At 44.3% G+C, this 27,577-nt stretch overlaps 1 protein-coding gene across 7 annotated transcripts in view; it reads left to right on the top strand.

Annotated features, from left to right (window-relative positions):
* The window catches only part of arhgap39 (Rho GTPase activating protein 39), a 283,987-nt gene that overhangs the window by 168,554 nt on the left and 87,856 nt on the right, over nt 1-27,577 (top strand). For all 7 annotated transcript variants that reach the window (XR_004929431.1, XM_036131648.1, XM_036131649.1 and 4 more), the window contains 2 exons: nt 6,047-6,260; nt 17,410-17,483. Coding sequence is in view for 6 of the 7 variants with exons in the window: in XM_036131648.1 (XP_035987541.1) it covers nt 6,047-6,260; nt 17,410-17,483 (288 nt within the window). In the remaining variant the exon portion in view is untranslated. The remainder of the gene's footprint in view (nt 1-6,046; nt 6,261-17,409; nt 17,484-27,577) is intronic.

Raw genomic sequence — 27,577 nt, 5'->3', positions numbered from 1 at the left:
TATGGGCATGCAGTATTGGGACCATAAGGGGTTTAATCCCCCATTGAAAAGCATTGGATGTTTGACACCCCATAGCTGGGATATGCTTTATGCGACGTAGCCCAAATTTCTTGTGGAGCTTTCTCTCTAAAGTACGAACAGACTCTGTGAAGCAAACGTTGGCGAGACCTTCCTAGAGCTACTTCCGGTTAGCAACATGCTAACTGTTAGCCGCTAACATGGTTGTGTTTGGTATCACTGGGTGAGTGTACTCTGCTAGTTTGGTCCAAATCCTGTACTGGGAAGTGCCTCAAATAGGGGTGCCAATACTTAATGTCACCAAACGTGACCAAAGTTCATGGGTCAGATTGGCCTCCTTTAGCAACTCAGCCTCACCACATCTGGGCCCAGAACTCAACATTTGACCAAAATGACGTGTAGCACCATTTTCCACAGGTGGGTGGTGCTGTATTGGCCAATTGGGTCGTGTCTGGTTATCATGCCAGGTCCTGTTGGAAGCAAAGGCCCAATAGGAAAGCATTTGAAATCCCAAATGGTACAGAAAAGTGACACATGGCTGAAAGTCACATGAAAATTTTAAAATGTTAAGAGGAAGTGACTGTGCGAATTTCAGATTTCTACATTAATCACAGCCGCTGCAGTGAGCGATGAAAGTTGCCATTGTATCTAAATGGAGCATCTCCCTCTGGCCCTCAGAGTTCCGTCGTCATGGAAACTCACTCACACACCTGCAGCCTGCAGCAGCCGTCTACACAAGTGCAGACACTTTGGTCACAAAAAGTCCCATTGGATTATAATGGAGAACTTTGCCCCGAACAACGCTTCATATCTCCTGATCCATAAATGGTAGAGACGTAATTTTTTCTGCGTTTAGTTCGTAACGGATAGGGGAAGAAAAAAAGCTATCGATTTTAGCTAGAAAAAGTTTAATAAAGGCGTAAAAAATTATGATCTAAATGGGATTTTTATGGATTTTTAGAAATCCTCTAAAAAGGGTCCCGAACAAAGCGCTGTAACTCAAAAAGTATAAGAGATATCAAAATAATTCTTTCACCATGAGTATCAGCAGGCTTTTGAGGACCATGAACCTCACTTTTATGTTTGTACAAAAATCGGTGGAGACACAGCGACGATGTAAAAAAAGTGGTCGATGTGGGAAAATGCAGCTCCAAAGCGTTTTTAGGAATTTGCACATTCGCTACTCCCGAACAAATTGTTCCTGCGGAAAAACTGTAACAGTTATCCACAAAATTCCTTTTTTGTGAGTGCCAGAAGGGTTGGGACATTCATGTGTGAAAGTCTCATGTCTGTACATAAAACGGTTTAGGAGTAGCGACGATGCGAAAACATGTGATGTTTTGGATTTTTAGACGTCATTTTTCAAAACCGCTCCATAGGAAATGAATGGAGGAGGTTTCGGGTTTGTGTCGGTCTGGTCTGAGGTGATTTGCGAAAAATCTATAAATGCCACACTAATGAGGGTTACATTTCCCGAATCCTGACAAAAATACCTACGTTTTGATGTATAATTTGTCTACATAGAGTTAAAATTGAGCGAGTAAGGTCAAGTTGTTCGGAGTTTTGAAATCTTTAAAAAAGCTAGAGTGGGCCACTCTAGCGGTTGGAGAATTCCGTCATTGACTTTCATTGTAAACCACTTGTCTACCCAGTCATTTGGTGGGAGTAACGGAAAGGAAGTAAAATGTTTCCGAACAAAGACACGCACCTGATGATATCTGAAAAAATGCAAACTGGGGATATTATACTCATTTACCAGCTGCTCGAATGACATGAACACACTGTCCTTAAAAAGATCCCTCACCCGTTTAAATCCATTCCTGAACTATAATTTAAATGCTGTATCCACGAGTGAGGGTAGAAAGAATGCATTGGCCGAGATTGGCATAGAAGGCATAGCCTGTCTATATTTGAAGTGGGTTCTGAATTGGGACCATATTCGAAGTGAGTCCCTTACAATAGGGTTGTTTGTACGTCGCTGCTTACTGAGTGGCAATGGTGCACATACCACAGAAGGTAGAGACACAGGATAAGCACAATATTGTTCCATTTCAACCCATAAAAGGCCATTCCCCTCATAAGAAGAAGAGACCCAGTATATTAATTTATATATATTAGTTACCCAGTAATATTGCAAAAAATTTGGTAATGCTAGGCCTCAATCTTCTTTCTGTTTCTCAAGATGCACCCTCCTTATTCTTGGGACGGTCTAAGTGATTCGAGTTTTGATGGTCTCCTGGTCATTACCTCTATCTCTATCTACAGATTCTCTTTCTCATTCAATTCAGGACTTTCCACATGCCTTATCATCTAGGTCTATATTGAAAAACCTACAGTAAAGTAATGAAATGTTGATTCTGGATGTAGTGTAGGAATTCCTTCAATATAAACCAAAGAAAATTTTACATTACCTGCCAGAAGCTGGAAAAAATCTTTAAAAAACAGTATTTTCACACCTCACGTAGTAGCTCAAGGAAATATTTTAATCTAAATATTTTTGCCTAAATATTTTAGGCTAAAATGGGTAAACACTACTTATGGATTTTTGGGTAAACTAAATAGATAAGTGTTACATGTCATTGTTTCTGAAACGTCATTTTTCTGAGCTGCGTCTAAAAGGCCAGGAGCCACTACACCACTGCGGACAGCCACAGATCAGCTGCAAGGGGCAAACAACAGCTAACAATGTCAAGTTATATTTCTGTAACCAACGCAGTTATGTCCGCAGTAGCTACCGCAACCAGCACAAACAGCACAGCAGCAGCTGGAGCAAGCTCTACCGCCACTAACATCGGGAAATCAGACGGATTTGGATCCAATGCAACACTGCATGCGGAGGAGCTCTGGGGTATGAACATTAAAATTATTTCTAAGAGCATTAAAAGAGTATTAAAAAAAGCATTAAATTAGAGTTACTCATTCCTGTATAAACCCTGTGAGTGGGCGGGCCAGGCTGAGCCTAATAGGTTGGCTCCGCGGAGCCACATGACGGTGCAAGACGGTGACGAGAGGGGAGGGGAGGAGCAGCAAAGTGCTGTGACACAGACGGGGAGAATTAGGAGAATCTGCTGCATTCAGTGCGTGCAGGATAGAATAAAAAGTATCAATCTTTTTGCATGAGTATTGTTCAATATCAATACCAGCGTTGGTATCAATATATTGTTGATACTTGGATCAATCCCCCCACCTCTATCAGTAAGGTGGAGTTTTAATGATCTGTAATGATTAATACTAACAATTTGTTTATTAATTAGCAGTTATAAACTTAGTTATGCTGGAAAAGTGTGATCTGACCAGTTTAACTGGTCAGAATTCAGCAAACATTGATAACTCAAATTAAAATTGCAATTAGAGTTTTAATTCTTACCTCTTTATCACAAACCGATGAAAATGTCTCAGTTATTCAATTATCAACTCAACAAAGATGTACGTCTTTTGCTCTTAGAGACCATTCAACTTCTGGACCAAAATAACCACAAACAATTACTATTTCACACATTATGATTTATTAATATAATAATCCCTGTTACAGCAGTTATTGTAGTTAATAAAAACACTAGGAACACTACTCGCTACCCAAAAGAACATGCAAAGGAGATAAATAAAAATAAAACAAATAAAAAATGGATTAAATGAGAGGTAGCAATTCTTAATTCAATTTACAGTAGTTTAAGACTGATTGACATCACATTCAAGAAGTTGGCACTTTGACCTAGCAGAATTGAAAGACAAAATAGCTTTGAGATAGCACTACTGGAGTACCAAAACAGACCTGAAACCACATGGGGAACACCTCTGCGCCGCACAACTAGTCGCTAGCAGTCATGCACTGCTGGTTCCTAACTCCTGCTATTACCAATGACACTGCTAGTGGCAGCTAACTGATGTCACTTCACAACAAGCTAAGCTAACCGTTCAGAGCACCTTGCACCCTTCCAAGATGGCGACTATAACGACATATGACCTACTACCTTGCGTGATGCGTGAGGAGGAGGTCCTAATGATGTATCTAACGCACATGCCTGGTGTGGGCGGACTCTGAGTACGACGCGTTCTCACTCCTGAACAAAGGACTTCAAAGAAAAATGCAGGAAACCGAACATATTTCAGAAATATTTAGCACAGTTAAAACAAACTCCTTCTCGGAGTAATTAAGCATTAAACTAATTCCTAATAGGTTCTGCCCAGGCACAAATTATAATGGGTGAAAAGGGGAAAAAGGGGAAAGTCCTTTTTACTTGATGTTGCCTCAGTGAGGATGTCCGGCTTGTCCGTGGTTCCACCAGAGACTTCGAGCGGCCGTGAGGGGTAGAAGAAAAAAAGGAAAAACACACAGTCCCTGGGTGCTCTGCAATGTTTTGTTTGGCCAGAGCCAACTAACGGAGCTTGTGACGATCCAGTGGGATCGAAAATTAATTCAAATATTTTAAGTCGCGACCTCCTGTTTGGGAATACAGGGAGAAGTTTGATTCAGAAACTCTCTGACCAGCGAGAAGTCAAATCCTGTGCCGAGTGGGGGAAAAACAAAACGAGAGAAAGCTGTCCTGTTTCTTCTTAATTTGGCTGCTCGCCAGCAAGAAGGGAGATTGTTACCCGTTTTCACCTTTTATGTCAGTTCCATGGCAACGACCTAAGACTCGGTGGGCTGGTTGTCAGGGGGACCTTGTTGCATGCTAGGAGCTGTAGTCTGTCACATCCTAATATGGCGTAACACTGTTGATGAAGTCTAAAATATATCCCTGCTTGTGTGTTGGCTGTTTAACATTTGAGTCAAACCAAAAATTTCTAAGTGTGTCACATGGTTCTTTTGCAACTCTATCTTCAGGGTTGTCAACGTGAATGTCACAATCAGCTCATACTACAGATAGGAGGTTATCTAAATCTTTTAAATCATTTGTAGGGTTTGTCTGTGCGCACTGGCTCTTAGGATGCTGACTTCAGTCCATGCCTTGTGAAGCTCCCCAAATTTTAAATGGATTTTACTTGAAAATACAATCAAGTCTTAAGTCATCCCTGTCTGTTGCACCTTTTCCTACCACCTTTCTTTCCACCTACCTTTTCTGGCTTCCCTTTCTTGTGGAGGGTATTAATGACTGGATAACTGGTAACGCAGCAATCTTACAAAACAATTGTGTAGGCCATAACATGGAATTTATGGATGTAGTGTTCTAATTTTCTGAGACACCAGATTATGGATTTTCGTTGTCTGTAAACCATAATTTTTAAAATTAAAAAGGCTTGACATTTTTAATTTTATGTGTAATGAACTCATTACACATTACACATCAGATTCACTTCCTGAAAATAGTGACAAAATATTTAAGGTCCTGGGTTCGAGTCCACCCTGGGTCTTTCTGCATGGAGTTTGCATGTTCTCCCTGGCATGTTCTACGTGGGTTCTCTCCGGGATGTTCTACGTGGGTTCTCCCCGGGTACTCCGGCTTCCTCCCACAGTCCAAAAACATTTCTGTTAGGTTAACTAGCCTCTCTAAATTCTTCTTTGGTGTGCGTGAATGATTGTTTGTCCTGTCTGTCTCTGTGTTACCCTGCAACAGACTGGCAACATGTCCAGGGTGTACCCCGCCTCTCGCCCATTGACAACTGGAGATAAGCACCAGCAACCCTCGCGACCCCACTGGGGATAAGCGTGTAGGAAAAGGGATGGAATTTCCCAGGTGTATTTTTTAGAGTATGTGGCTCTTGAGAACAACAGGGACTCTTGTTTTACTGATAATTTTCATACCTGTGTATGCAAGATGGTCCACAAACAAATTTTTGCGACCTATATTGTGAGTCTACCACTTGTAATTTCTTCTCACTGTGGCCATCAGATAAACTAAACTTACTTCAGGTGTACTGCTTTCCACATAAGATTAGCTACCAAAACACAACATTGTACTGCAACATCCCCCATGTTACTGGAAGTTGCACCCACAGTCAATCCTTTTGCATTACTGTGAAAAATAAGGTAAGTAAGAATTAGAGCAATTTGTCAACCTTACCACTGAGCTTACTGGTTTTCTTTCAGGTGGTGGTTCGGGGATGGAGTAATCAGGGTCTCCGTGATGAACTCTACATCCAGCTGTGCCGGCAAACTACAGAGAACTTCCGATATGATAGCCTGGAGCGTGGTTGGGAGCTAATGGCCATCTGTCTAGCCTTCTTCCCCCCAACACCTCATTTCCACGCCTACCTGGAGGGTTACATCTACAGGCACATGGACCCACTGAATGACACCAAGGGTAAACAAGTGACACTGACATTCAGCTGTTGATGTTTGTGCTGTTCAGGTTTTTGAGGTGGATCATGCTGTTGAGATGGAACATGAGGGTCCTACACTACCTGGAAAATGGTGCAATAAAAAAGAAATGTTGGTGTAGAAGCCGATGCAGGAGTTTAATCTAAGGCCAACAAACAGGATGTCTGCCAGCAGAGTGGAAGAGCCAGACTTTCTCATGACAGTGACAGCGGTCACATTTCCATCAATGTTTCTTAATGTGCATTTTGAAGTATTACATTAAAAGGGATTGATGGAAACGGTAAAATTCAAATTAACTAACTAAATTTCGCAAACTTATTTACACTCGCTTGAAGTGGTTTTTGACTTTTTCTAAAAACAGTAAATGTGCTAAAGAGAAGATGGAAACACATTTGTCGACTCTTTGTCGAGATCTAACGTAGCAAACGTTTGCCTCACATGACTGATCAACTGTTCCTGTTACCGCCATCTTCTTGGATCTTCCCATAACGCTTGAAAACAGGTCTGGAAGCAACAACAGCTATGTATGGACCGCTGAGGAGATGCAAGCATTTCTAAGTCTCATGCATAAAAAAATAAAATAATTAAAACTCACACAATTATAGCCTCGCTCCATTACTGATCTGTGGTATGTGCTGGTTATAGTCGGGGAGCCAAAGTCCCAAAATGGGTTGAACCTGACATGGTCTGCCATACTTTGTGTATTTGTGTCTTTTCTGTCAATTATGACCCTAAGCACCAATAATTGGCATTTTAGTGCATGCACCATTTATTTTTTTATTTTGTCAAAAACAAGTGTCATTTAGTTACAATACTTAAATAAGGAGCTTGTTATATTTTAAACCCCCCCATTAAAACTTTTTTTCGTAACAAGCTGTTGCTGGGTTAAAACAATTATCTTAGAAATTGGCAAAATGTATTAAATACGATGATATTTGTTCTGAAGCTATAACTATCCACAAGGTGGTGCCACAGGGCTCTCTATTAGGTCCTCTTCTATTCATAATTTACATAAATGAGTTAGAACAGAATGCATCTGATGCAGATCTGCATTTTTATGCAGATGACAGTTATTCATTGCACTGGATCCACTCTTACACATGCCATTGAACTTTTGCAGAAACCCTTTGTCATTATCCAATGTTCTTCATTTAATTGCATTTTATTTATATAGCGCCAATTCATGAAACGTCATCTCAAGGCACTTTCCAAAGTCAAATTCAATCAGATTATACAGTTTGGGTCAGATTATACATATTGGTAAAAAAAACCTCCTATCTAAGGGAACCCAATTGATTGCATCAAGTCTTGAAAAGCAGTATTCACTCCTCCTGAAGAAGCGTAATGCCACAGGGAGTCGTCTGCATTGTCCATGGCTTTGCAGCAATCCCTCATACCGTGCAAGCGTGAAGCGACAGTGGAAAGAAAAACTCCCCTTTAACGGGAAGGAAAACATCTAGCAGAACCCGACTCAGTATGAACGGTCATCTGCCTCGACCGACTGAGGGTTAGAGAAGACAAAGCAGAGACACACCAGAAGAGAAAAAGAAGCACAGAAGCACACATTGAACCAGTAATCTGTTCTACATTAGATGGTAATAGCAGGTCTTCCCTGGATGATGTCACAGCTAAAAGAATGCCAGACCAGGTGTACCTACTAAGTTGTACCTAAATATTAGGCCCGAGCAGCAAAGTGCTGCGAAGGCCTATTGTATCTGTAGTGTTAATTATTAGGCCCGAGCAGCAAAGCGCTGCGAAGGCCTATTGTATCTGTAGTGTTAATTATTATTAGGCCCGAGCAGCTAAGCGCTGTGTAGGCCTATTGTATCTGTATTGTAAATTATTATTATTATTCTGCCCCCCTAAAGAGGGGCCTTTTTGGAGGCTTTATCATTTTCAAAAACTCACCAAACTTGGCCGATGCATGGAGACTATTTAAAAATTTTGTACTTTAAGATAGTCACAAAAATCTACACCACAACGTACAACCGGTCCATTGTAGTGAAGAGAGAGCTGAGCCAAAAGGCGAAGCTCTCAATTTACCAGTCAATCTACGTTCCTACCCTCATCTATGGTCATGAGCTTTGGGTCGTGACCGAAAGAACGAGATCCCGGATACAAGCGGCCGAAATGAGTTTTCTCTGTGGTGTGTCTTGGCTCTCCCTTAGAGATAGGGTGAGGAGCTCAGTCATCTGGGGAGGACTCAGAGTAGAGCCGCTGCTCCTTCACGTCGAGAGGAGCCAGTTGAGGTGGCTCGGGCATCGGGTCAGGATGCCTCCTGGATGCCTCCCTAGTGAGGTGTTCCGGGCACGTCCCACCGGGAGGAGGCCCAGGGGAAGACCCAGGACACGCTGGAGAGACTATGTCTCTCGGCTGGCCTGGGAACGCCTTGGGATTCCCCCGGAGGAGCTGGCCCAAGTGGCCGGGGAGAGGGACGTCTGGGCCTCCCTACTGAAGCTGCTACCCCCGCGACCTGACCCCGGATAAGTGCTGCCCAGTGCGTTCTTGTGAATCGGCCGGTAGACGGGCGGGAAAAATACGTGACAGCTTCTGCGGTGGCTGGCGACTGGCATTGCGTGAACCCCCACGTTGGCCAATAGGCCAGAGTGGCGCTTGGCTGCGAGGGCCGATAGACGCTGCTTGCGGCTTTAATTGTATTTTATTTTTTGTCTGCACCATCAACACCAAGTCAAATTCCTTGTAAGTGCAAACCTAACTGGTGATTAAACTTGATTCTGATTCTGATTCTGATGAAGAAAAAAATAGAGAGAACAAAATGTTAAACGCTGAAATGACGACACGCAATGCAAATTGGAGAACAGTAGAACTCCGTAGAGTGAGAGAAATAGGCCCTGATGTCGTCCAGCAGCCTAAGCCTAAACCGGCATAACTATAGAGATAGCTCAGGGTAACATGAGCCACTCTAACTATAAGCTTTGTCAAAAAGGAACGTTTTAAGCTTAGTCTTATTAAATTTGAAACTCGTTCTTAATACAGTTAAAACTAAATTGATGTAATTTTTCAGATCCAGGGACCTTAAAAGATCCCCTCCGTGCCCTCTTCTGGAGGAAATTAAATAGAAAATTATTAGATATCTGGGCATCTTGATCAATGACTCCCTAATTTTAATGTGGAAAGTTCTTGTAGAAAACCTTTGGAAAAAAAAGACTTGAATTAAAGTTAGGTTTACATTTTTGAAACAAGCTGTTTTTTCCATATGCTTCTAAAAAGCGGCTTATCACTGCAACTTTTATGTCTGTGTTGGACCATGAAGGTCTTTTATACATACATTTTATACGTCCCAATGTCTTAGAATGCTTGACTCTGTGTCTTTTCTCTGAGGTTCATCACAAACTGCAAAATGTCAACACCATTGTGATTTGTGATTTGATTCATGGGAAGGGTGGATAGGTTTGGCTTCTCAAAGGAATTCTCATTGATTAACCTTTATATACAAGGCATTATAGGACTTCTGGCAGCCCATATCTGTACTGCAATCGCACTGAGAATGTCAACTCATAACCTTTGATCACACAATTTGCTGCTTCTTTCTGTCCCTTTTGCTCGCACTGAGTTGGTCAAGAAAGATTTTGTTCACTCAGCAGCCTCCTGTGGAACTTGCTTCAGAAAACATTGGAATTAACTCATCTTATCTCACTGAGTTCTTTTACTTCCAAACTAAAAGTTATTCAGGCTGATTCAATGACATGTACCTGTTTTTCATTGTTTGATATTTTCTTTTAACCATGTAACTTTCTGTGTGCCTATTTGTTGCTGCCTCTTGGCCAGGACTCCCTTGAAAAGGGGTTTTTAATCTCCTGGTTAAATAAAGGTTAAATAAGAAAAATCTCTGGACTGCACAAGAAAGATTGGCAATACTTGTTGTCATTACTGAACAATTACGACTTGCCCATTAGCAGCACACTGAAAAGCTCTCTCACCCAGGCAATGCACTGTTTGCCCCTCTCCCATCAGGTAAACGCTTCAGAAGCCTCAGTGGCAAAACAAATAAGCTTAGAAACAGCTTCTTCCCAAGAGCTGTGATGGCAATCACCCCCTAATGTAAGACTTGCAGTCCAATGCTTTAAAATCACCCACACTGTTTCTAGCCCGTCATACAATCACCTTAATGTTACAGCCTACTTGCACACTATCATTGTTCAAAAAGCACCCTACTACTGTCAGGATGCAGCGTGAGGGCTGCATGCTGAGCCTCTCTCCCTCTCTCTCTCGTTACTGCGCAGCCTGATGGGTTTCACCTGGCAGGCTGCAATCAACTCGCTACTGCTTCCACCTGGTTCCACCCCTATTTAAACATACCTCTTTCTGCTCTCGTTGCCGGCCCGTAGTGTTCACTCCCGTTCAGTCTCAGCCTGTTTTCATCCTCTGCTGCGCCTCTGTCCAGAGATCTTCCCACGTCTGGTTGCCAGAGTTCCTGCGCCCGCACCTCCAAGAATCCTCTCGGCTGCACGGTGAAATCTTCAGCAACCAGAGATTTTCCCACGTCTGGTTGCCAGAGTTCCTGCGCCCGCGCCTATCTGCACCTACAAGAATCCTCTCGGCTGCACGGTGAAATCTACAAGCAACCAGAGATTTTCCCACGTCTGGTTGCCAGAGTTCCTGCGCCCACGCCTATCTGCACCTCCAAGAATCCTCTCGGCTGCACGGTGAAATCTACAGCAGCCTCAACATTCTCCAGTCCAGCAACTCAGTTCAACGTTCTCCAGTCCAGCAACTCGGCTCAACGCTCTCAAGTCCTCCGCTCCCGAGTCTCCTCCGGGTCAGTCTCCCCGTGCTCCTCCTGCTAGCCAGCTTCCGCACCCTTCACCTCCGTCCATAAGACTCTGGTTCCTCTCGTCATTTCACCCATCATTCTGTACAATAAAACTCACTTCAAGAACAAGCTCTGTGTGTGCGTGCTGTGTCCGGGTTCATCCAAAGACAAATCATGACAATTACGGGCCAGCCAAAGGATGAACCCGAGCACGCACAGAGCCTAGGTGCGGAAGCTGGTAGGATCCGCCCCGCCTCAGTTCCTGTCTGCGTGCCCAACTTCCCGTCTGCGTGCTCAAGTCCTGTCTGCGTGCTCAGCTTCCCGTCCGTGTCTCAAGATCCCCGCTCTCGACTTCCTGTCTGTGTCTCCAGTTCCTCCCTGCGATCTCTAGTTCCTGTCTGCGTGTTCAAGTTCCCACCCTAGATCTAGTTTCCTAGTTTAGCGTTATTTTTCCAGATTTATTTTCCAGATTCTCGTTTTTTAGTTAGACATCCAGTTCTCTAGTTTCAGTTGTTGTTTTGAGTTATTTTGGTCCCGAGGTTTTGAGTTATTTAACATTCTTTGGTTTACAGTTTTCTAGTGTTCCTTTAGAGTTCTTAGTTTGATTGTTCTGCTTTCTGAGAATTTATTTGGGTTGAATCTTAGTTTGGTTTATCTAGGAATTTTGAGTTTCGGAATTATTCAGGAGTTTTTTTCCGCTTTCCTTAAAAGTATTTGAGTTTCTGTTTTGCTTTAGGGTATATTTTCAGTTCGGTCCAATTGTTCTAGGTTTCCCTTTAGGCTTTCGAATTTTGGTTCTGAATTTTTAGTTTTCACCTTAGATTTCCTGTTTTGCTCGTGTTCCTATTTTTAGCTGTAGTTATCTAGTTTTTCATCAGTTTGGTTGAACCTGCCCTCGTCTCCTTGTTTTGCTTGGTTTTGTGGTTTGGCTCTGGGTTTCGGTCCCCCTCCTAGTTTTCTGGTTTATTTTGGTTTTTCCATTTAGCCCCTGTAGTTCCCCCGAGTCCTGTCTTAGTCTTGTTGCCTCCGTCTTAGTCTTGTTGCCTCCGTCCTAGTCTCGTAGCCTCCGTCCTAGTCTTGTAGCCACCGTCTTAGTCTTGTAGCCACCGTCTTAGTCTAGTAGTCCCTGTCTTAGTATAGTAGTCCATTGTTTTCCCTGGCCTAGTCCTCCTGTCATGTCTTCCTCTGTGTTTAGGCGCTGCCAGAGCCCTCCGGCGCTTCTAGTCACCGGCTGAGCCCTCTGGCGCACCCGCCTGTTGCTGCCCAGCGCATGCAAGCCGCCACCAGAGCCCTCCGGCGCTCCCTTGTCGCCGGCTGAGCCTCTGGTGCGATCGGCCAGTTGCTGCTCGGCGCATTCCCTGATTCTGGCGTGTTAGAACGCCTTCCGTTCGTGTTTTCCGGCGTGTTAAGACGCCCTCCGTTCGTGTTTCCTGGCGTGTTAGGACGCCCTCCGTTCGTGTTTCCCGGCATATTAGGACGCCTTCTATTCGTGTTTCCTGGCGTGTTAAGACGCCCCCGTTCATGTTCCGGCGTGTTAGGACGCCCTCCGTTCTTGCTTCCCCTGGCGTTCCCATACGCCAGTTCTTTTCCCCAGGTGTTGCCATACACTAATTGTGCTCTAGCGTTCCTATACGCCGTTGAGCCCTAGTGTTATGGTCCACCTATATCTATCTCTGGCGTTTCCTTACGCCAGTTCTTTCCCTGGCGTTTTCATACGCCCGTCCTCCTCCCTGGCTTATCTGTATGCTAGTTGTGCTCCACCGTTTCCGTACGCTGTTGAGCCCTAGCATATCAGTACGCCCGCACTTACCCCTTGGCGCTGCCATGCGCCCGTTCTGCCTCGGCGTTTTCCTCACGCCCCGGCAATCTCTTCTTAGCGCCCCGGCGTTTCCCTCATGCCCCGGCGAGTCTCTCCTTTCCCCCCCGGCGTTTCCCTCACGCCCCGGCGAGTTACTTACTTTTGCGCCCCGGCGTTTCCCTCACGCCCCGGCGAGTCTCTCCTTTGCACCCCGGCGTTTCCCTCACGCCCCGGCGAGTTGCTTACCTTGCGCCCCGGCGTTTTCCTCACGCCCCGGCGATCTCTTCCCTAGCGCCCCGGCGTTTCCCTCACGCCCCGGCGAGTCTTTCCCTTGTGCCCCGGCGGTTCCCTCACGCCCCGGCGATCTCGTCCCTTGGGCCCCAGCGCTTCCCTCTCGCTCCGGCATTGTCTTCCCTTTGGCGTTTCCATACGCCCGTTCCTTCCCCTTGGCGTTCCCATACGCCCGTTCCTTGCCCTTGGCGTTCCCATACGCCCGTTCCTTGCCCTTGGCGTTCCCATACGCCCGTTCCTTGCCCTTGGCGTTCCCATACGCCCGTTCCTTGCCCTTGGCGTTCCCATACGCCCGTTCCTTGCCCTTGGCGTTCCCATACGCCCGTTCCTTGCCCTTGGCGTTCCCATACGCCCGTTCCTTGCTCTTGGCGTTTTCGCACACCCTTTCCTTTCCCCCGGTGTCTCTGTACGTTATTGTGCTCCAGTGTTTTCTTGCGCTGTTGAGCTCTGACGTGTCAGTCCGCCTGTCCTTTCCCCCTTGGCGTTTCATACGCCCGTTACCTTCCTTAGCGCTGCTGTTGGCCCGTCCCTTCCCTTTGGCGTTTCCTTACGCCCGTTCCTCCCCCTTGGCCTTTTCGTACGCCCGTTCCTTGGCGTTTCTGTACGCCCGTTCCTTGGCGTTTCCGTACGCCCGACCCTTCCCTTTTGGCGTTGTGTACGCCCGACCCTTCCCTTTTGGCGTTGTGTACGCCCGTTCTTTCCCTTTGGCGCTGTGTTGCGCCGTTCCTCCCCTTTGGCGCTGTGTTGCGCCCGCTCTTTCCCCCGGCGCTGTCAAGCGCTCGCTTTTTCCCCCGGCGCTGTCAAGCGCTCGCTTTTTCCCCCGGCGCTGTCAAGCGCTCGCTCTTTCCCCCGGCGCTGTCAAGCGCTCGCTCTTTCCCCCGGCGCTGTCAAGCGCTCGCTCTTTCCCCCCGCGCTGTCAAGCGCTCGTACCTTCCCTGATGTGCCGCGCCCTAGTTGTGCTCTGGCACATCAGTGTCCTTTAGCTCCTTGGTTCCCCCGTGTTCTCTAGCTCCTTGGGTCCCCCCATGTTCTCTAGCTCCTTGGTTCCCCCCGTGTTCTCTAGCTCCTTGGGTTCCTCCGTGTTCTCTAGCTCCTTGGGTTCCTCCGTGTTCTCTAGCTCCTTGGTCCCCTAGTGTTCTCTAGCTCCTTGGTCCCCTGTATTCTCTAGCTCCTTGGTTCCCAGTGTTCTCTAGCTCCTTGGTCCCCTAGTGTTCTCTGACCCCTTTGGTTCCCCTAGTGTTCTCTGGCCCCTTTGGTTCCCCTAGTGTTCTCTGGCCCCTTTGGTTCCCCTAGTGTTCTCTGACCCCTTTGGGTCCCCTAGTGTTCTCTGACCCCTTTGGGTCCCCTAGTGTTCTCTGACCCCTTTGGGTCCCCTAGTGTTCTCTGGTCCCTTTGGTTCCCCTAGTGTTCTCTGGTCCCTTTGGTTCCCCTAGTGTTCTCTGGTCCCTTTGGTGCTTGCTGGCTCTTTGGTCTCTCAGTTTGACTCTTGCCCGCCTTCCTAGGCCCCCTCCACCCACCCAGCGTGGAGATTCTGGGCCGTCCGGTGTCCGGCCTTGGGGGGGGGGGGGTACTGTCAGGATGCAGCGTGAGGGCTGCATGCTGAGCCTCTCTCCCTCTCTCTCTCGTTACTGCGCAGCCTGATGGGTTTCACCTGGCAGGCTGCAATCAACTCGCTACTGCTTCCACCTGGTTCCACCCCTATTTAAACATACCTCTTTCTGCTCTCGTTGCCGGCCCGTAGTGTTCACTCCCGTTCAGTCTCAGCCTGTTTTCATCCTCTGCTGCGCCTCTGTCCAGAGATCTTCCCACGTCTGGTTGCCAGAGTTCCTGCGCCCGCACCTCCAAGAATCCTCTCGGCTGCACGGTGAAATCTTCAGCAACCAGAGATTTTCCCACGTCTGGTTGCCAGAGTTCCTGCGCCCGTGCCTATCTGCACCTCCAAGAATCCTCTCGGCTGCACGGTGAAATCTACAGCAGCCTCAACGTTCTCCAGTCCAGCAACTCAGTTCAACGTTCTCCAGTCCAGCAACTCGACTCAACGCTCTCAAGTCCTCCGCTCCCGAGTCTCCTCCGGGTCAGTCTCCCCGTGCTCCTCCTGCTAGCCAGCTTCCGCACCCTTCACCTCCGTCCATAAGACTCTGGTTCCTCTCGTCATTTCACCCATCATTCTGTACAATAAAACTCACTTCAAGAACAAGCTCTGTGTGTGCGTGCTGTGTCCGGGTTCATCCAAAGACAAATCATGACAACTACCTCATCATATGTTATCTGTGACTCTCCTGAATGGCAAAATTTGTTTAACCCTAGTTCATTGCATGTTTATTTGTCAGTTTTTGCCTCATTATGTGTAAGGTGAACCGGAGTGGCCAAAGAGAAATTTTGTCACGGTGACAAATTAAATATTCTTAATTCTTTTTTTTTTTAGATGTGTGATCCATGCTAGTTTTTAACCTGTTTATTACAGCCATACACTGTATATCAACTTCTGATGACACTACGCTTTGCAGAGCCTGGTTAATATGCTGCAAACCAGAAGGTGGAATCATGCCTAACTCTTTTTTGCGATATTTTAAAGTTCGCTAAAAATTGACAGAGGATTTGAGAAGATAGAGTATATACATAAAAAGAACACAGACGCTCTGATCTAGAAGTAGTTTCTATGTGAGAGAAAAATAGTACTACCTACTTTAGTGGCTTCATCTAGGAGAAAATCACAGCTCAGCAGATAACTGAGCCAGTTTTTAGGTCTAGAGCAGGGATTCCCAAAGTGCACCCCTGGGGGTGCATGAGCTGCCACTAGGGGGTGTGCCAGCTAAAAACTGTAATGGCGGTCTGACTGTGTTTTTTTCCCCACACAATAAAGACGTGTAAATAAACATTTCCTTTGTAAAACTTAAAATCAAAAACTGTAAATTTAATAAATAAATAAAATGTATTGTAATGATCCGTATTAGACTTTATTGCTAAGTGCTGTTGCACACTTACTGTTTCTTTAAGTTAGGTTGTTTTGGGGTTATACCAGAAGAAATGTGGGGCTTCTGGGGGGAGGAGTGGTGGTTCAGCGGACTGGCAGGGTGAAAGCTGTCCCGTTCTGTTCGTCCTAAAATAAAGTGTTAGCAGCAAAACTTCTGTCTGGTGCTTGGATTTAATATGATGAAAGAGAGTTGGAGGCAACAGAGGAGAGAATTGCAACGGATCCAGGAGAAGAAAACAAGCGAGAATCAGAAAATGTCTCTTTCTCTCTCCTCCTGACATTACGTCGTTTACGTAAGAGGAAAAATAGAATTCAGGCCGAAAGTTTTATTTACAAGATTAAAATCGAGTGACTCAGTCTCTCTATCGATCGTGCAGCACCTACAAACACTGATGCTCATGCTACCGTGATTGAAACAGTGAGAAGCGCTAATGTGCATGACAGGCCCAGACCTCTGCAGCCATCGCTGTTGCTGGGTGGGAATTAGTGCTAGACGCGGTTTCTTGTTCACTCACAGAGATGTAGTACTTTTCATTGTGATTCAGACAGGTGCAGTTCATTTTAAAGATTCGGTTTTAGTGCATATTCAGACAGAAACAGGGAAACCGGAGGTGAGTCTGCTGGGAGCTGAGGTGTGCTACCGTGGGCGCGTTTACCTGCTAAAGGTAACTGCTGTGAAACAATCAGGAAATAACAGCTTTATGGAGCACTCTGTTATTGTTACTCTGTGCTGCTCTACCAAAAGTGTCTCTCTCTCGCTCGTCGCTCGCTCGTCATCGGACTATGGACACAAATCAAATCTCTAAGTGTTTCTATTTTGCGGCGAAAACTGTGAGTCAGACAGATTTAGAAGCTGGTACAGTTTTGTCCGTGAATCCACCTGGAGGTATATATATATATATATATATATATATATATATATATATATATATATATATATATATATCTTTATTGAAGATTGGGGGTGCTTCAACCTAGTTGGGACACGGAAGGGTGTGCCCGGCTAAAAAAGTTTGGGAACCCCTGGTCTAAAGGATGAAAAAGAACATATACAGTTAGTCACAGTGAAAGTTTAGCCAGTAGCTGTGTTCACAAGAGAAACAGGGCTAAACACTGAAAGACAGGGCCACCTGTCGCATCTATAGGAGAACATCAAGTTTTTGCCATCATTAGCTCAGCTGATGCCCATTGTTGTACAGGGTTCATGCTTCTATTTAGGTTGAAATAATTTAATATCCTGAACTCAAACAGGAGCTCTTCTAATTGGTGCAACTTTCTCTCTTTTTGTGTTCAAGGGGTTGCCATTAGCAGCTATGCCAAATACTGCTACAGGAAACTGATGAAAGCTGCGTTGACTGGAGCCAAGAAGGTAGGGGTTAACCATTGATCAGAAAGTTTAGTTGGAGAGATGTGTTTGAATCTGATAAGGTGGAATTTTCAAATTCCCGGTCCCCTTCCTAATTCTGGAAGTGATGTATCGGACCTTCAGAGAGTAGGCACCTAAGACCCAAATAGAACAGTATGCATACCTATTATGACAGAATTAATTTCCGATTTTCCCTGGAGAATAAGATATCCCAACCTATAAATTTAAACTTTATTCAGATATCCCTGAATCAATATCAGCGATGTATTGTCATGCAATATCTGTGTAACCAGGAGATTTTATATTTCATACCTGACGAGGGGTTCTTATTTCCCCAACCTGAAAGATTTCCTTTTAAATGTATGATCCAACCTGTAATTATTCATTCAGTTAACACATCATATGACCATAGGAGTCTTAAACCAGATTGACAGCAATGTCCTTTACAGATGGATGTAACCTGTTAGGTGTTGGCCTGTCAGGTGCTGGCCCGTACTGACCCGATTAAACCACATCTCTGCATTTCCTTTCAACCTGACCGCATGCAAGGTTCTTTCAACCACCTGGTAGGGCCCTGTGAATCTTGGCTCCAACATTCTTTTGATGACCTTAAAGCAAACCCAGTCGGCGTCTGGGGGGGGGGGGGGGGGGGGGTGCATCTCCTTCTCCTTCCTTTGGATCTCCTTGTATTTCAGTTTATACCTCCAAGACAGTCTGTAACTGAGATGTGTCAAATTTTGCTAGTCACCTGTGGATCCCGGTGGTTGATGTTGGGCCCCGGAAAAGTCCTTCCAGTCTGCAACTTGTAGGGGGTGTATCCTGTAGTGTAATTAACTGAACACCCGATTGACCTCACAGCAAGAGGCAAAACATCAACCCATAATAATTTAGTCTGTGCTCAGATTTTAGCCAACTGGTTTTTCAGGTTTTAATTAATCATTTCCCTTGCCCTTTTGATTGGGGATAATACACCATACCAAACTTATGTTTTAGTCCTAAACTGGACTCTACTCATAGCAGGTCCTTATTCTTGAAGTGGGTTCAATTGTCCGTCCTTATCGTGCCTAGGAATGTAATGGTTAATGAGACATTTTATCACTGTTTTGCTGTCCTCTCCTTCCGCAGGCCTCTGGTCATCCTGTAAAAGCATCCACACACACACACACACACACACACACACACACACACACACACACACACACACACACACACACACATACAGATACTTAAAACCTCTGACAGGGATCATCATGTCTGTGTAATCCAGTATAATTTCTTTCTGGTTTGTAATCAAAGGAAATATTCCTGTAATGATGTCAAAGTCTTCCTTGGATTTAATTGACCACACATTGTACCACTTTTCACAAAATATTTCACCATATCCGACATGATTAGATGCAACCACTCCTTTGATTTTCTGACATCTGTTTGACATCCACGTGTCCTACTTCCTGTGCTTCAAAGTTCAAAGTTCCCCTTTTAATCCTGGAGGAAACACAATCCTCCATCAAGTCCTTTACAGCACCCTTCCTGCTCTAATGCTCCCCTGAGACTGCTGTTGTTATTAACTATGTCTAAAACAACAACCTTCTGTAAACTATTGTCTCACCTAGGGGCCTTCAATAGAACTGGCTTCCAAATCTGGTCTCACCTTCTCCATCCTGGACACCAGCTCCTCATATTAATGGGGTTCACAATCAGTTATGCCATCTGCCATATTTATGTCTTCGTGCATGAATGTGATGTTGGGTAACTCTAAGGTTTTGGACAGCTCTTTGAGTACAGTCATAGTGAAACTTTGTGAATTTACACAAGCCACCACACTATGAGTTGTCAAAACATAGAAAATATATCTCATGACTAGGGCGTTCTTTGGTGGCTCAGTGGTTAGCGTGCACAACCCATGTACAGAGGCCTTAGTCCTTGACACGACCGACCCAGGTTCGACTCTGACCTGTGGTCCTTTGCTGCATGTCTCCCCCTCTCTCGTAGCCCCTTTCCTGTCAGCCCACTGTTACAAAAACAAGCCACTAGGGCTGTAAAAACCTCAAAAAATAAAATTATGGCTGTCAGTATTAACGCATTAACTTTGTTAGACCATAACGGCAAAAATGTTTTAACGGGTGTTAATCGCTTTTAACATTTTTTTTTTCCTGCAGTGCTCTCCAGATTGTATTTTTTTGCCCTTGGCGCTTTCCATAGTTCCAAGATTGCTGGAGACTGTAGCAAAACAGACCCGCATTCAATGTTGCGAAGCCCACTTATTTCATGCGACTTTGGGCTTCTTTTTTCTAAAGTCGCTGGTAAATTTCATGAGTTGCGGGTTACCGTTTTTTTTTTTGGGGCTTGTTTCTGAAAGTGAAGTCGCTATTTGGACACAGTGAGTATAACCAGCCGAAATATCCCTCCACCTCATAACGCGCAGGAGCGCATCCTCTTCTCGACTGACATAGAAGCTGAGGGAATAAAGACAGCGGAAGCAGCTCTGCCCGTGTCTTTATTTACACATTTGTTTATACATTGTGTAAACATCAGGACGTTATCATTAGTGATTTAGCCATTATAGGCCAGAGTTTAAACATTTTATGGCTTCAGAATAAAAAATTAAAATATTTTTTGTACAAGCATGTTTTTACTAGTGTCATTTATTGCAAAATTGCATATTAAAATGCCCAAATAGGCTTTTACACTTTCAGAAATAAAAAGAAAAAATATGCAATTAATTTACGATTAATCTTGAGTTAACTATTGAAATTATGCAATTAATTGCGATTAAACTTCTATCTATCTATCTATATATATATATATATATATATATATATATATACAATGACTAAATGAGCAGTCTTTTTAAATCAATCTGGCTATTCCTGTTGCATGTTGTGTGCATTGGGGTGATGTTTTTTCCATGTTATCCAACATTACAGATATGTACATTAACACTCTTCTCTCTCCCCCTCCCCCATTTACAGCTAGTTTTGTTTTTCTTTCTTGTCAAAGAAAAACAGTAAAGAGTTGTCAGGAAGAGTCAACTCAGCTGCAGATGCTAGTCTTTCTTAAAGTGGGACGAGCACTACTTCAGCTTCCTGAATCCAAATCAAAACATTATTCAATTTTCTCATACCTTGCATCTTCACAGGGTCCCTCAAAGGTTGCGTGAGATCAGTGTAACCCCAGGTTACACTGCTCCAGAGCAGGCTTATTTCATGTAAACAAGATTAGATCACGGCTGTATAAGCGGGGGAGATAGGGTAGTCTGTTGTAGCCATGTCCATTGTTACGACTGCAACCTGTTGCAGAAGGTGCAAGAATAATTTGCATAGTTTTTCGAATTAATCGCGTATTCCGCAATAGACAGGATCCTTTAGCGGAGCGCGACAGTGTAATTGTAGTAAGATTTTCTTGGTGGCTGTTATAAACAGACAAACACATCATTTAACAGTGGCTTTTAAAGAGGAAAAAGTGGTGTTGGAGCCATAAATCTAAAATATTTAAGTTATTTGTATGATGGTTTGCTTTTTGTTTTTATCCTATAGTAAGAAGATTTGTTCGGGCCATTTTATTGTGAAGTTTAGTTTACTTTGAAAGGCTTGCTTCCTGTCGAGCCGTATATTGTATTAGAAAAAACTATGGATGGATTATGTAGCCACGGACCAATACAGTTTTACCGTGTAAACTGTGGATTACTTGGAAAAGGAAAATTTAATTTTTTTATGGATAAAGTTTTTTTTTGTTCAAATTCTCAGTTTGCATGCGTCCTTTACTTCCCGTGTCTAAGGAATGACACTGAAATTTGGATCTCTTGACATAACAAGTGCCTTTTTAAAATAAAGTATAATAATTAAAGGCTACCATTTTGTAGAATATTCTTGTATTTCACTTTTACTTGTCCCCATGTTCTAGTGGGTCCCGTGGAGGCTCTGATATAAAAGAACAAAAGAAATATCAAATTATTAAAATGCAAAAATTCATACTGTAGAAAGTGATAGAAACATCTACCATGGACAGTATTTACGCATTAATTTGCCTGCTGCTTTTTGCCAGCCCTCTCTCCTGGCTTTAACAGATTTTTAAGGTGTTTTAATTAATGACTCAAATTCGGCATAACCTTCCATTAAAAGCTCGTGTTGTGCTTGGGAGAAAAACTGTGGGTGTTCTTTGGCCATGCTGAACAGCCAATAGCAGCGCTGCTGATCATTGTTTCTACTATCGATACATTTCCCCTTTTAAACAAACGCATGAACGCGCAGTTGTCTCAGATAACTCAATCCAGCCATACTAATTGTAAACAACAGGTGTGTTCGAAGAACCCAATTAGCCAGATCATGATTAGCCAGATGAAATCATCTTGGATGTGTCATTTGATCTCGGATGTTTTAAGCAACGTACGAAGAACGAACCCCTGGAATGTAGTTGTGACTGTAGCCAGTTAATCCCAAAAAACATGTTTTTCATGCGCTGTAGTTTGGGTTTGTTAGAATGCTCTGCTTGTGGCTGGAGGACATACTGGTTGTTCTTGCAGAAATAACACAGCCCAGGAAAGACACCTGTTTCCTGGCAACTTGCAATTTATCTTTACTGACCTTAAAACCATGTTGATAGAGATGTCTCAAAACTAACTCCTTGACCTGAAGGCAGATCGCATTGGTAGGGGAAGCCAACAGTGGGTTATCTAAATGAGAATGGTGTTTCTGGTCTGTAAAACATCTATCAAAACCTGATTAAAAATACCTGGTGATAGAGCAAATCCCTGTGGCCGTCTGGTGGAGCGTAGCTGACAACCTCCATAAGTGAATTAAAAAATATCTCTGCATTCTTCAGCCAATGGGAGACAGCATAACAGATTTGCCAAATCAATACATGTGTACCACTGGTGCAAGAGCTCCAAACTGGAAATGGCCACTTATGGATTAGGCACAGAAATTGTAGGTGTTTTGTTTTTAAAAACAGAATTAATAACTGTAAGATCATGTGGCATGCGATATTTACCAGTACCTTCCTTTTCCACTGGAAGAATAAATATCCAGGCTGAGACAGAGGGTTCTAAAACTCCAGGTGCAAGGAGGCCTGCAGTGATATTAGCACTCCCTTCCTCTGCTTAAGATTTATGGGGGTACTGGTTCACCCAAAGAGGAGGGTCAATAGTGACCTGAAATGAAGCTGGTGCACAAGAAATTAATCCCACCTCCGTGGACTTTCTGCCTATAGTTGTGATGGGAGAGAAGCCAACGACTCTGCTACTTCATGATGATCAGTACATTCCTGGCCATGGTAACGAATCAAAAGCTGCAACGCTGGTAGGAACCCAATCAGCGGCCTGAAGGGAACATTTTACCATGCCTCCTAATTCCTTTGCCTGGTGCTCAACATGGAGAGAAAGAGGAATATAAGGAAACATTTCATCTAACACCAAATACCATTATAGTTATTTAGAAGTTAGCATCACTGCAGCTGCCACGCCCTCAGGTGCCACATACATATTCCTAGAAGTGACTGGCTATGTTTTACCTTGAAGTTCTGCTGATAAAGATTTTTGATACCAGTCTGTGTGGTTCCTGTCACAGAACAGAGTGACGTGTGGCGGGTCAGGTGGGGAAGAGTAGGAACTCAGACTTTATATCCAGGGCTTCCATAGCTGAAACACTGAGAGAACACCAGTTGTAGCAGGCAACTGGTGTTCTCTCAGGTCACAACAGTAGACGCTGTTCTTTCCCTGAGAAGCTCCTCAGGGACACAGTCTTGGTCCACAACCCAGAGGCTGATGACTGTCTGGAAATGGTGGAATATGTGGCTCCAGTGTCCACTTAAAGTTCATGCAGTCATTTCCCACTTTCGCTGGCAGCATGGGGTCTGCTGTGCTTCTGCTGCTTTGGTCATCCCCAGGGGTGTATCAATACTGTCCATAGGGAGAGTTATCCCCTTGCTGGGGAACTGACCTTGTGGAGGTGGGACCACGTTAGGATTTGGTGGCACCATGCTGGGCTGACCTGCCGTTGGGATGAAACAGCCAACAACCACATGCCCAATGTCCAGGGCAACCACAGTTGTAGCACATGTGGACAGGTGCTGTCACAGGTCTGCTATATATCCATCTGCTTCCATGTCCAGGACTAACAGACCTGTAATTATATAGAGAATAGAGAGAAGAAGGAAGCAAACATCCTCCTTGGAGTGAATTAAACTGAGGTGACACCTTCAAGGTTGCATCTCCAAGAGATGCAACTGCTGATACCACCATATGTTCACTTTTTTCTTTTTTACTCACCACTTTTTGTTTTGCTTCCCATAATTGGAATTTAAATAACTGATCTTGTAATTCCTCATTTACTTGCTTTCTCTTCCTCTCCCCATCTTGAGCCACATGCAAATGATGCAGCAAATGTTTTTCCCAGCGAGCATATTCACAGCCAGGCATATCTGGATTTTGTTTCTTACTGAAGAGGGTACACCCATTAACACCGCTTCTCTAAATAATTCATCCAGATTGGACCTATCTCCTTTAGGTTTCACACCTGTGTGTGAGTTATGTATTCCTTTGGATGCTTTTGTGGGTCCCAGTGAAACTTGGGAACCGCTGCAGGGGTGGATAAGGGAAAACGATCTCTAACTTTCATCTGGCATGAAGAACATTTCAGCATCATTTTCAATATTATCTGCAGCAGAAGCAGGCACACGTGCTAAAATGGCTCTAAAATTGCCCAGGGCCAGTTTTGTGCCTTTGGTCAAATTATCTAATTCAGCAAGCCACAATCTCCCACCAGCAGCAATACTGGGCAGTTTATCCACCAGGGATTGCACATCACTAAATGAATAAGGAACATATTTTTCTGCCCCTAAAGTATTCTGTAACAAGGGCATCTGGGCTCTAGTGGGACTTTGAGAACATGTTTACATAGAATGATTTGAGATCTGTCCTTTAATACTCTCATATGTTCTGTTCCTGCTAAATTCTGCCGCTCTGCAATTTCAACTTCTGTAGTAAAAATATTCAAGTCATTAACATTTGTCAGAAATACTTCAACATCAGCTACTCCATCTGAAGATAACTCCAAAACTAATGTATGGCTAGATGTAGGGCTAATCAAATCTATCAAATCAGCAGGGTTGTCTTTTAGACAAACACCTTTGAGGTCCATTTTAACTTTAACTTTTGGTTATGTTGACTGGTGATTCCTAGCCTCGTGAGACCATCCTGATCTCGCGAGCTTTCAAGGTTTCACTCGCAGATCAGTCTGGCTACTCTCCGTTAAAGAAAATTTGGAGCCGTTCACCAAACGAACGTCCAATCAGCGTTGGCTTTGAGGCGGGTTGAGGTGTGACGCAACGGGAAGCGCGTCAGTTCAGTCTAAACAACATGGCGGCTTCAGCCGATGAAACTAGCGTTAGCGTGGCTATCGAGCAAGTTCTATTGGAATTACAGAGTATTTATTTGCTGAGCTAACGAGCCTTTACCTGCAGCAGCAAGAGTAGCTTGGCTTGTGGTTGTGTTTTCGTCGTCGCTCGTAACAGAGTGACGACGAATCTGATTGGTTCATTTGGCCCGTCTATCACCAACATAGGCCAATCAGCTAACCAGTATTTTCGCCCCTTCCCAAAATTACTTCAACGGAAGGTTTCCAGATGGATATGCGGAGCAAATCTATCTGGCGGAGTCAGGTTAGGTGATTCCTAGACCTACAATTAGCAGAAGTTGTTAGTGGGCTAATTATTGCTTTCTTTTGATCAATCTGATTTATCTCTGCTGTCTGGTGTTTTATATCTGAACATACAAAAGGACTGCCCCAAGAGGGGCCCTCACCATGTGGTTCTCAGCATCTGCTTTCGTCATCTGAGGAGTGGGGTGTAGACTAAGCGGTGGGCAGGACGTATCAACTGCCTGAGATCAATCCTCGCCTGACGTCAACAAGGTTCGGGGTGTGGGTGGAGTGATGGGCGACATGTTTGGTTTGTGGGTGTAGTTTAGAAATGCCTTGTTTCTGGGCTGTGTCTAGAAACTGTTAACTCTCCGACCAACACATCCAGGACTGGATAAAGTCCGGAGGAACAGCCGCTGTTCCTCCAATGGTTTGTAGATTTGGTAGAAAAGGAGAAACAAATGATCAGAGACAAACATTTAAAATATGCATGTTTATTACAATTGGAATCTCTTTCCAATTGGAGACAAAAACACTTACAAGTTTTATTTTAGTATGTTACTGACTTCCCTCTTCACAGCCATTATAAGCCCTTTGTCTGCTTGAACACTACCCAAACACATCTTTAATAGACTGACCAGCCCTCTACGGAATGTCAAGGGAGGGGGGAATCCTGCACAATCTCCAGGCGGCCATCTTCCCCAAACAAAGGCAATCTGTTCTTCCCTGCTAGGTACAAAAAACAATCGTAATTTATAGCTCAGGTCTGGTTTTAGGAGTTTACCCAAGATAACATTAAGAACCAGGAAACAACCTGACTGGCCTCTGCTTGAACAGATCTACTTTTTTCAAATTAATCAGCAAAAAAACCCATCCCAGGTCCAAGCCACAATTTAATGATGACAAGATAACTCTTTAGGCTTAATACATGTTAACACAGAAATTAATAGATTATATATTTCCATAAAATCCTCTACTGACGTAAACAACGCGAAGAAGAGGAGTGAACTAGAGAGATATTTTCTGATTCACACTCATTTTCTTCTCTTGGATCTGTTGCAATTCTCTCCTCTTTCCTCTGATTCCACCACTGGTCAGATCAGGCAGGGGACCAGAGAAAATTACGGAGTCCAACATTGTTTTAGCAAACTTACACACTGAAGCAACACCAACACCAACGATCGGCATGACCGGGTGTCATTACCGCCAGCGTGAATAACAATCTTACTGTATTTACGCTTATCCTTAGCCAGTAGTTTCAGATAGGATTCAATGTTGCCCGTTCTGGCCCCTGGCAGGCATTTGACTATGGTCCCTGGTGTCTCCAGCGCCACGTTTCTGACTATTGAGCTGCCAGTCACCAGGGTTGGCTTCTCAGTGGGTGTGTCACTGAGTGGCGAAAATTTGTTGGGCTGGTGGTGACTTGGGGGCTGGAATCTAGAGCTATGCTGGAATCTAGAGCTATGCTTCCTACGAACCGTCACCCAGCCGCCCTGGTTACCCGGTTGGTCGGGTGCTGCTGCTGGTGGACCGTTACGTGAAGTTACTCTATGTGGCTCAGCGCTAGCAAAGGGGCGACTATCAGATGGTTCTTCAATAGCACTGAGCTGGGTCTCCAATTCTGACACCCTCGCCTCCAAAGCTACAAAAACACTACATTTATTACATGTACCATTATCATTAAAGGAGGCAGAGGAATAACATAACATCTGACACGGAGAGCAGGAAATAGGGGAAGACTTAGACAGAGATGGAGGAGCGGAGGAAAGAGTAGGGGAGGAAGCCATTGTGTAGCTAAAGCTAGGCTAGCGCCCTCATACCATGCCAGAAAAGCAAACCGTGTGAAACACGAGGGGCTCCCAAGCGCGATGTGTTTTAAAAGTGCTTATGTGCTAGAAACAGATGTTACAGCAAATAGATTAAAGATAAAAGCGACAGAGTCTGGCGTAAAAGACAACAATTCACACCGTGACAACAGGAAGTGACACAATACGCCTTACCGGAAACAGGAAGTGACGGAAGGATAAGGGTTTGAGGCAAAATCAAGATTTAGTGAAATTTGCTGTGCAAGGTCTTTTGTCAATAAAACACCCAAATACTCCATTTATGACTGATGCCATTTAAATCAATAACTAGCCATTAATTGCTTTGAGGTATTAAAAAAGAAGGTCAAAATTTGTTTTTGTACATTTGTACATTGAGTGCATAACCAGAAAATATCCCAGAAGTTTCCAGAATGTTCATAAGCAGTGGGATACCAACTTCAGGATTTTCCATTGCTACAAGTACGTCATCCGCATATAGGCATATTTTGTTTTGCGCATGCCCTATTGTAAACCTGTCTCCTGCCTGATAACCTGAGCCACAGGCTCTATAAAATGGTTAAAGAGTAGCAGACTTAATGGACACCCTGCCAGAATTCTCTTTGCAGTGATTTAAGAGGTTCCCATAAATTTTCATTCT

Source organism: Fundulus heteroclitus, unplaced genomic scaffold, assembly GCF_011125445.2.
Source record: "Fundulus heteroclitus isolate FHET01 unplaced genomic scaffold, MU-UCD_Fhet_4.1 scaffold_45, whole genome shotgun sequence".
Taxonomy (NCBI): domain Eukaryota; kingdom Metazoa; phylum Chordata; class Actinopteri; order Cyprinodontiformes; family Fundulidae; genus Fundulus; species Fundulus heteroclitus.
Note: the sequence above shows the minus strand (reverse complement) of the source record. Positions and strands in the feature narration are given on the sequence as shown.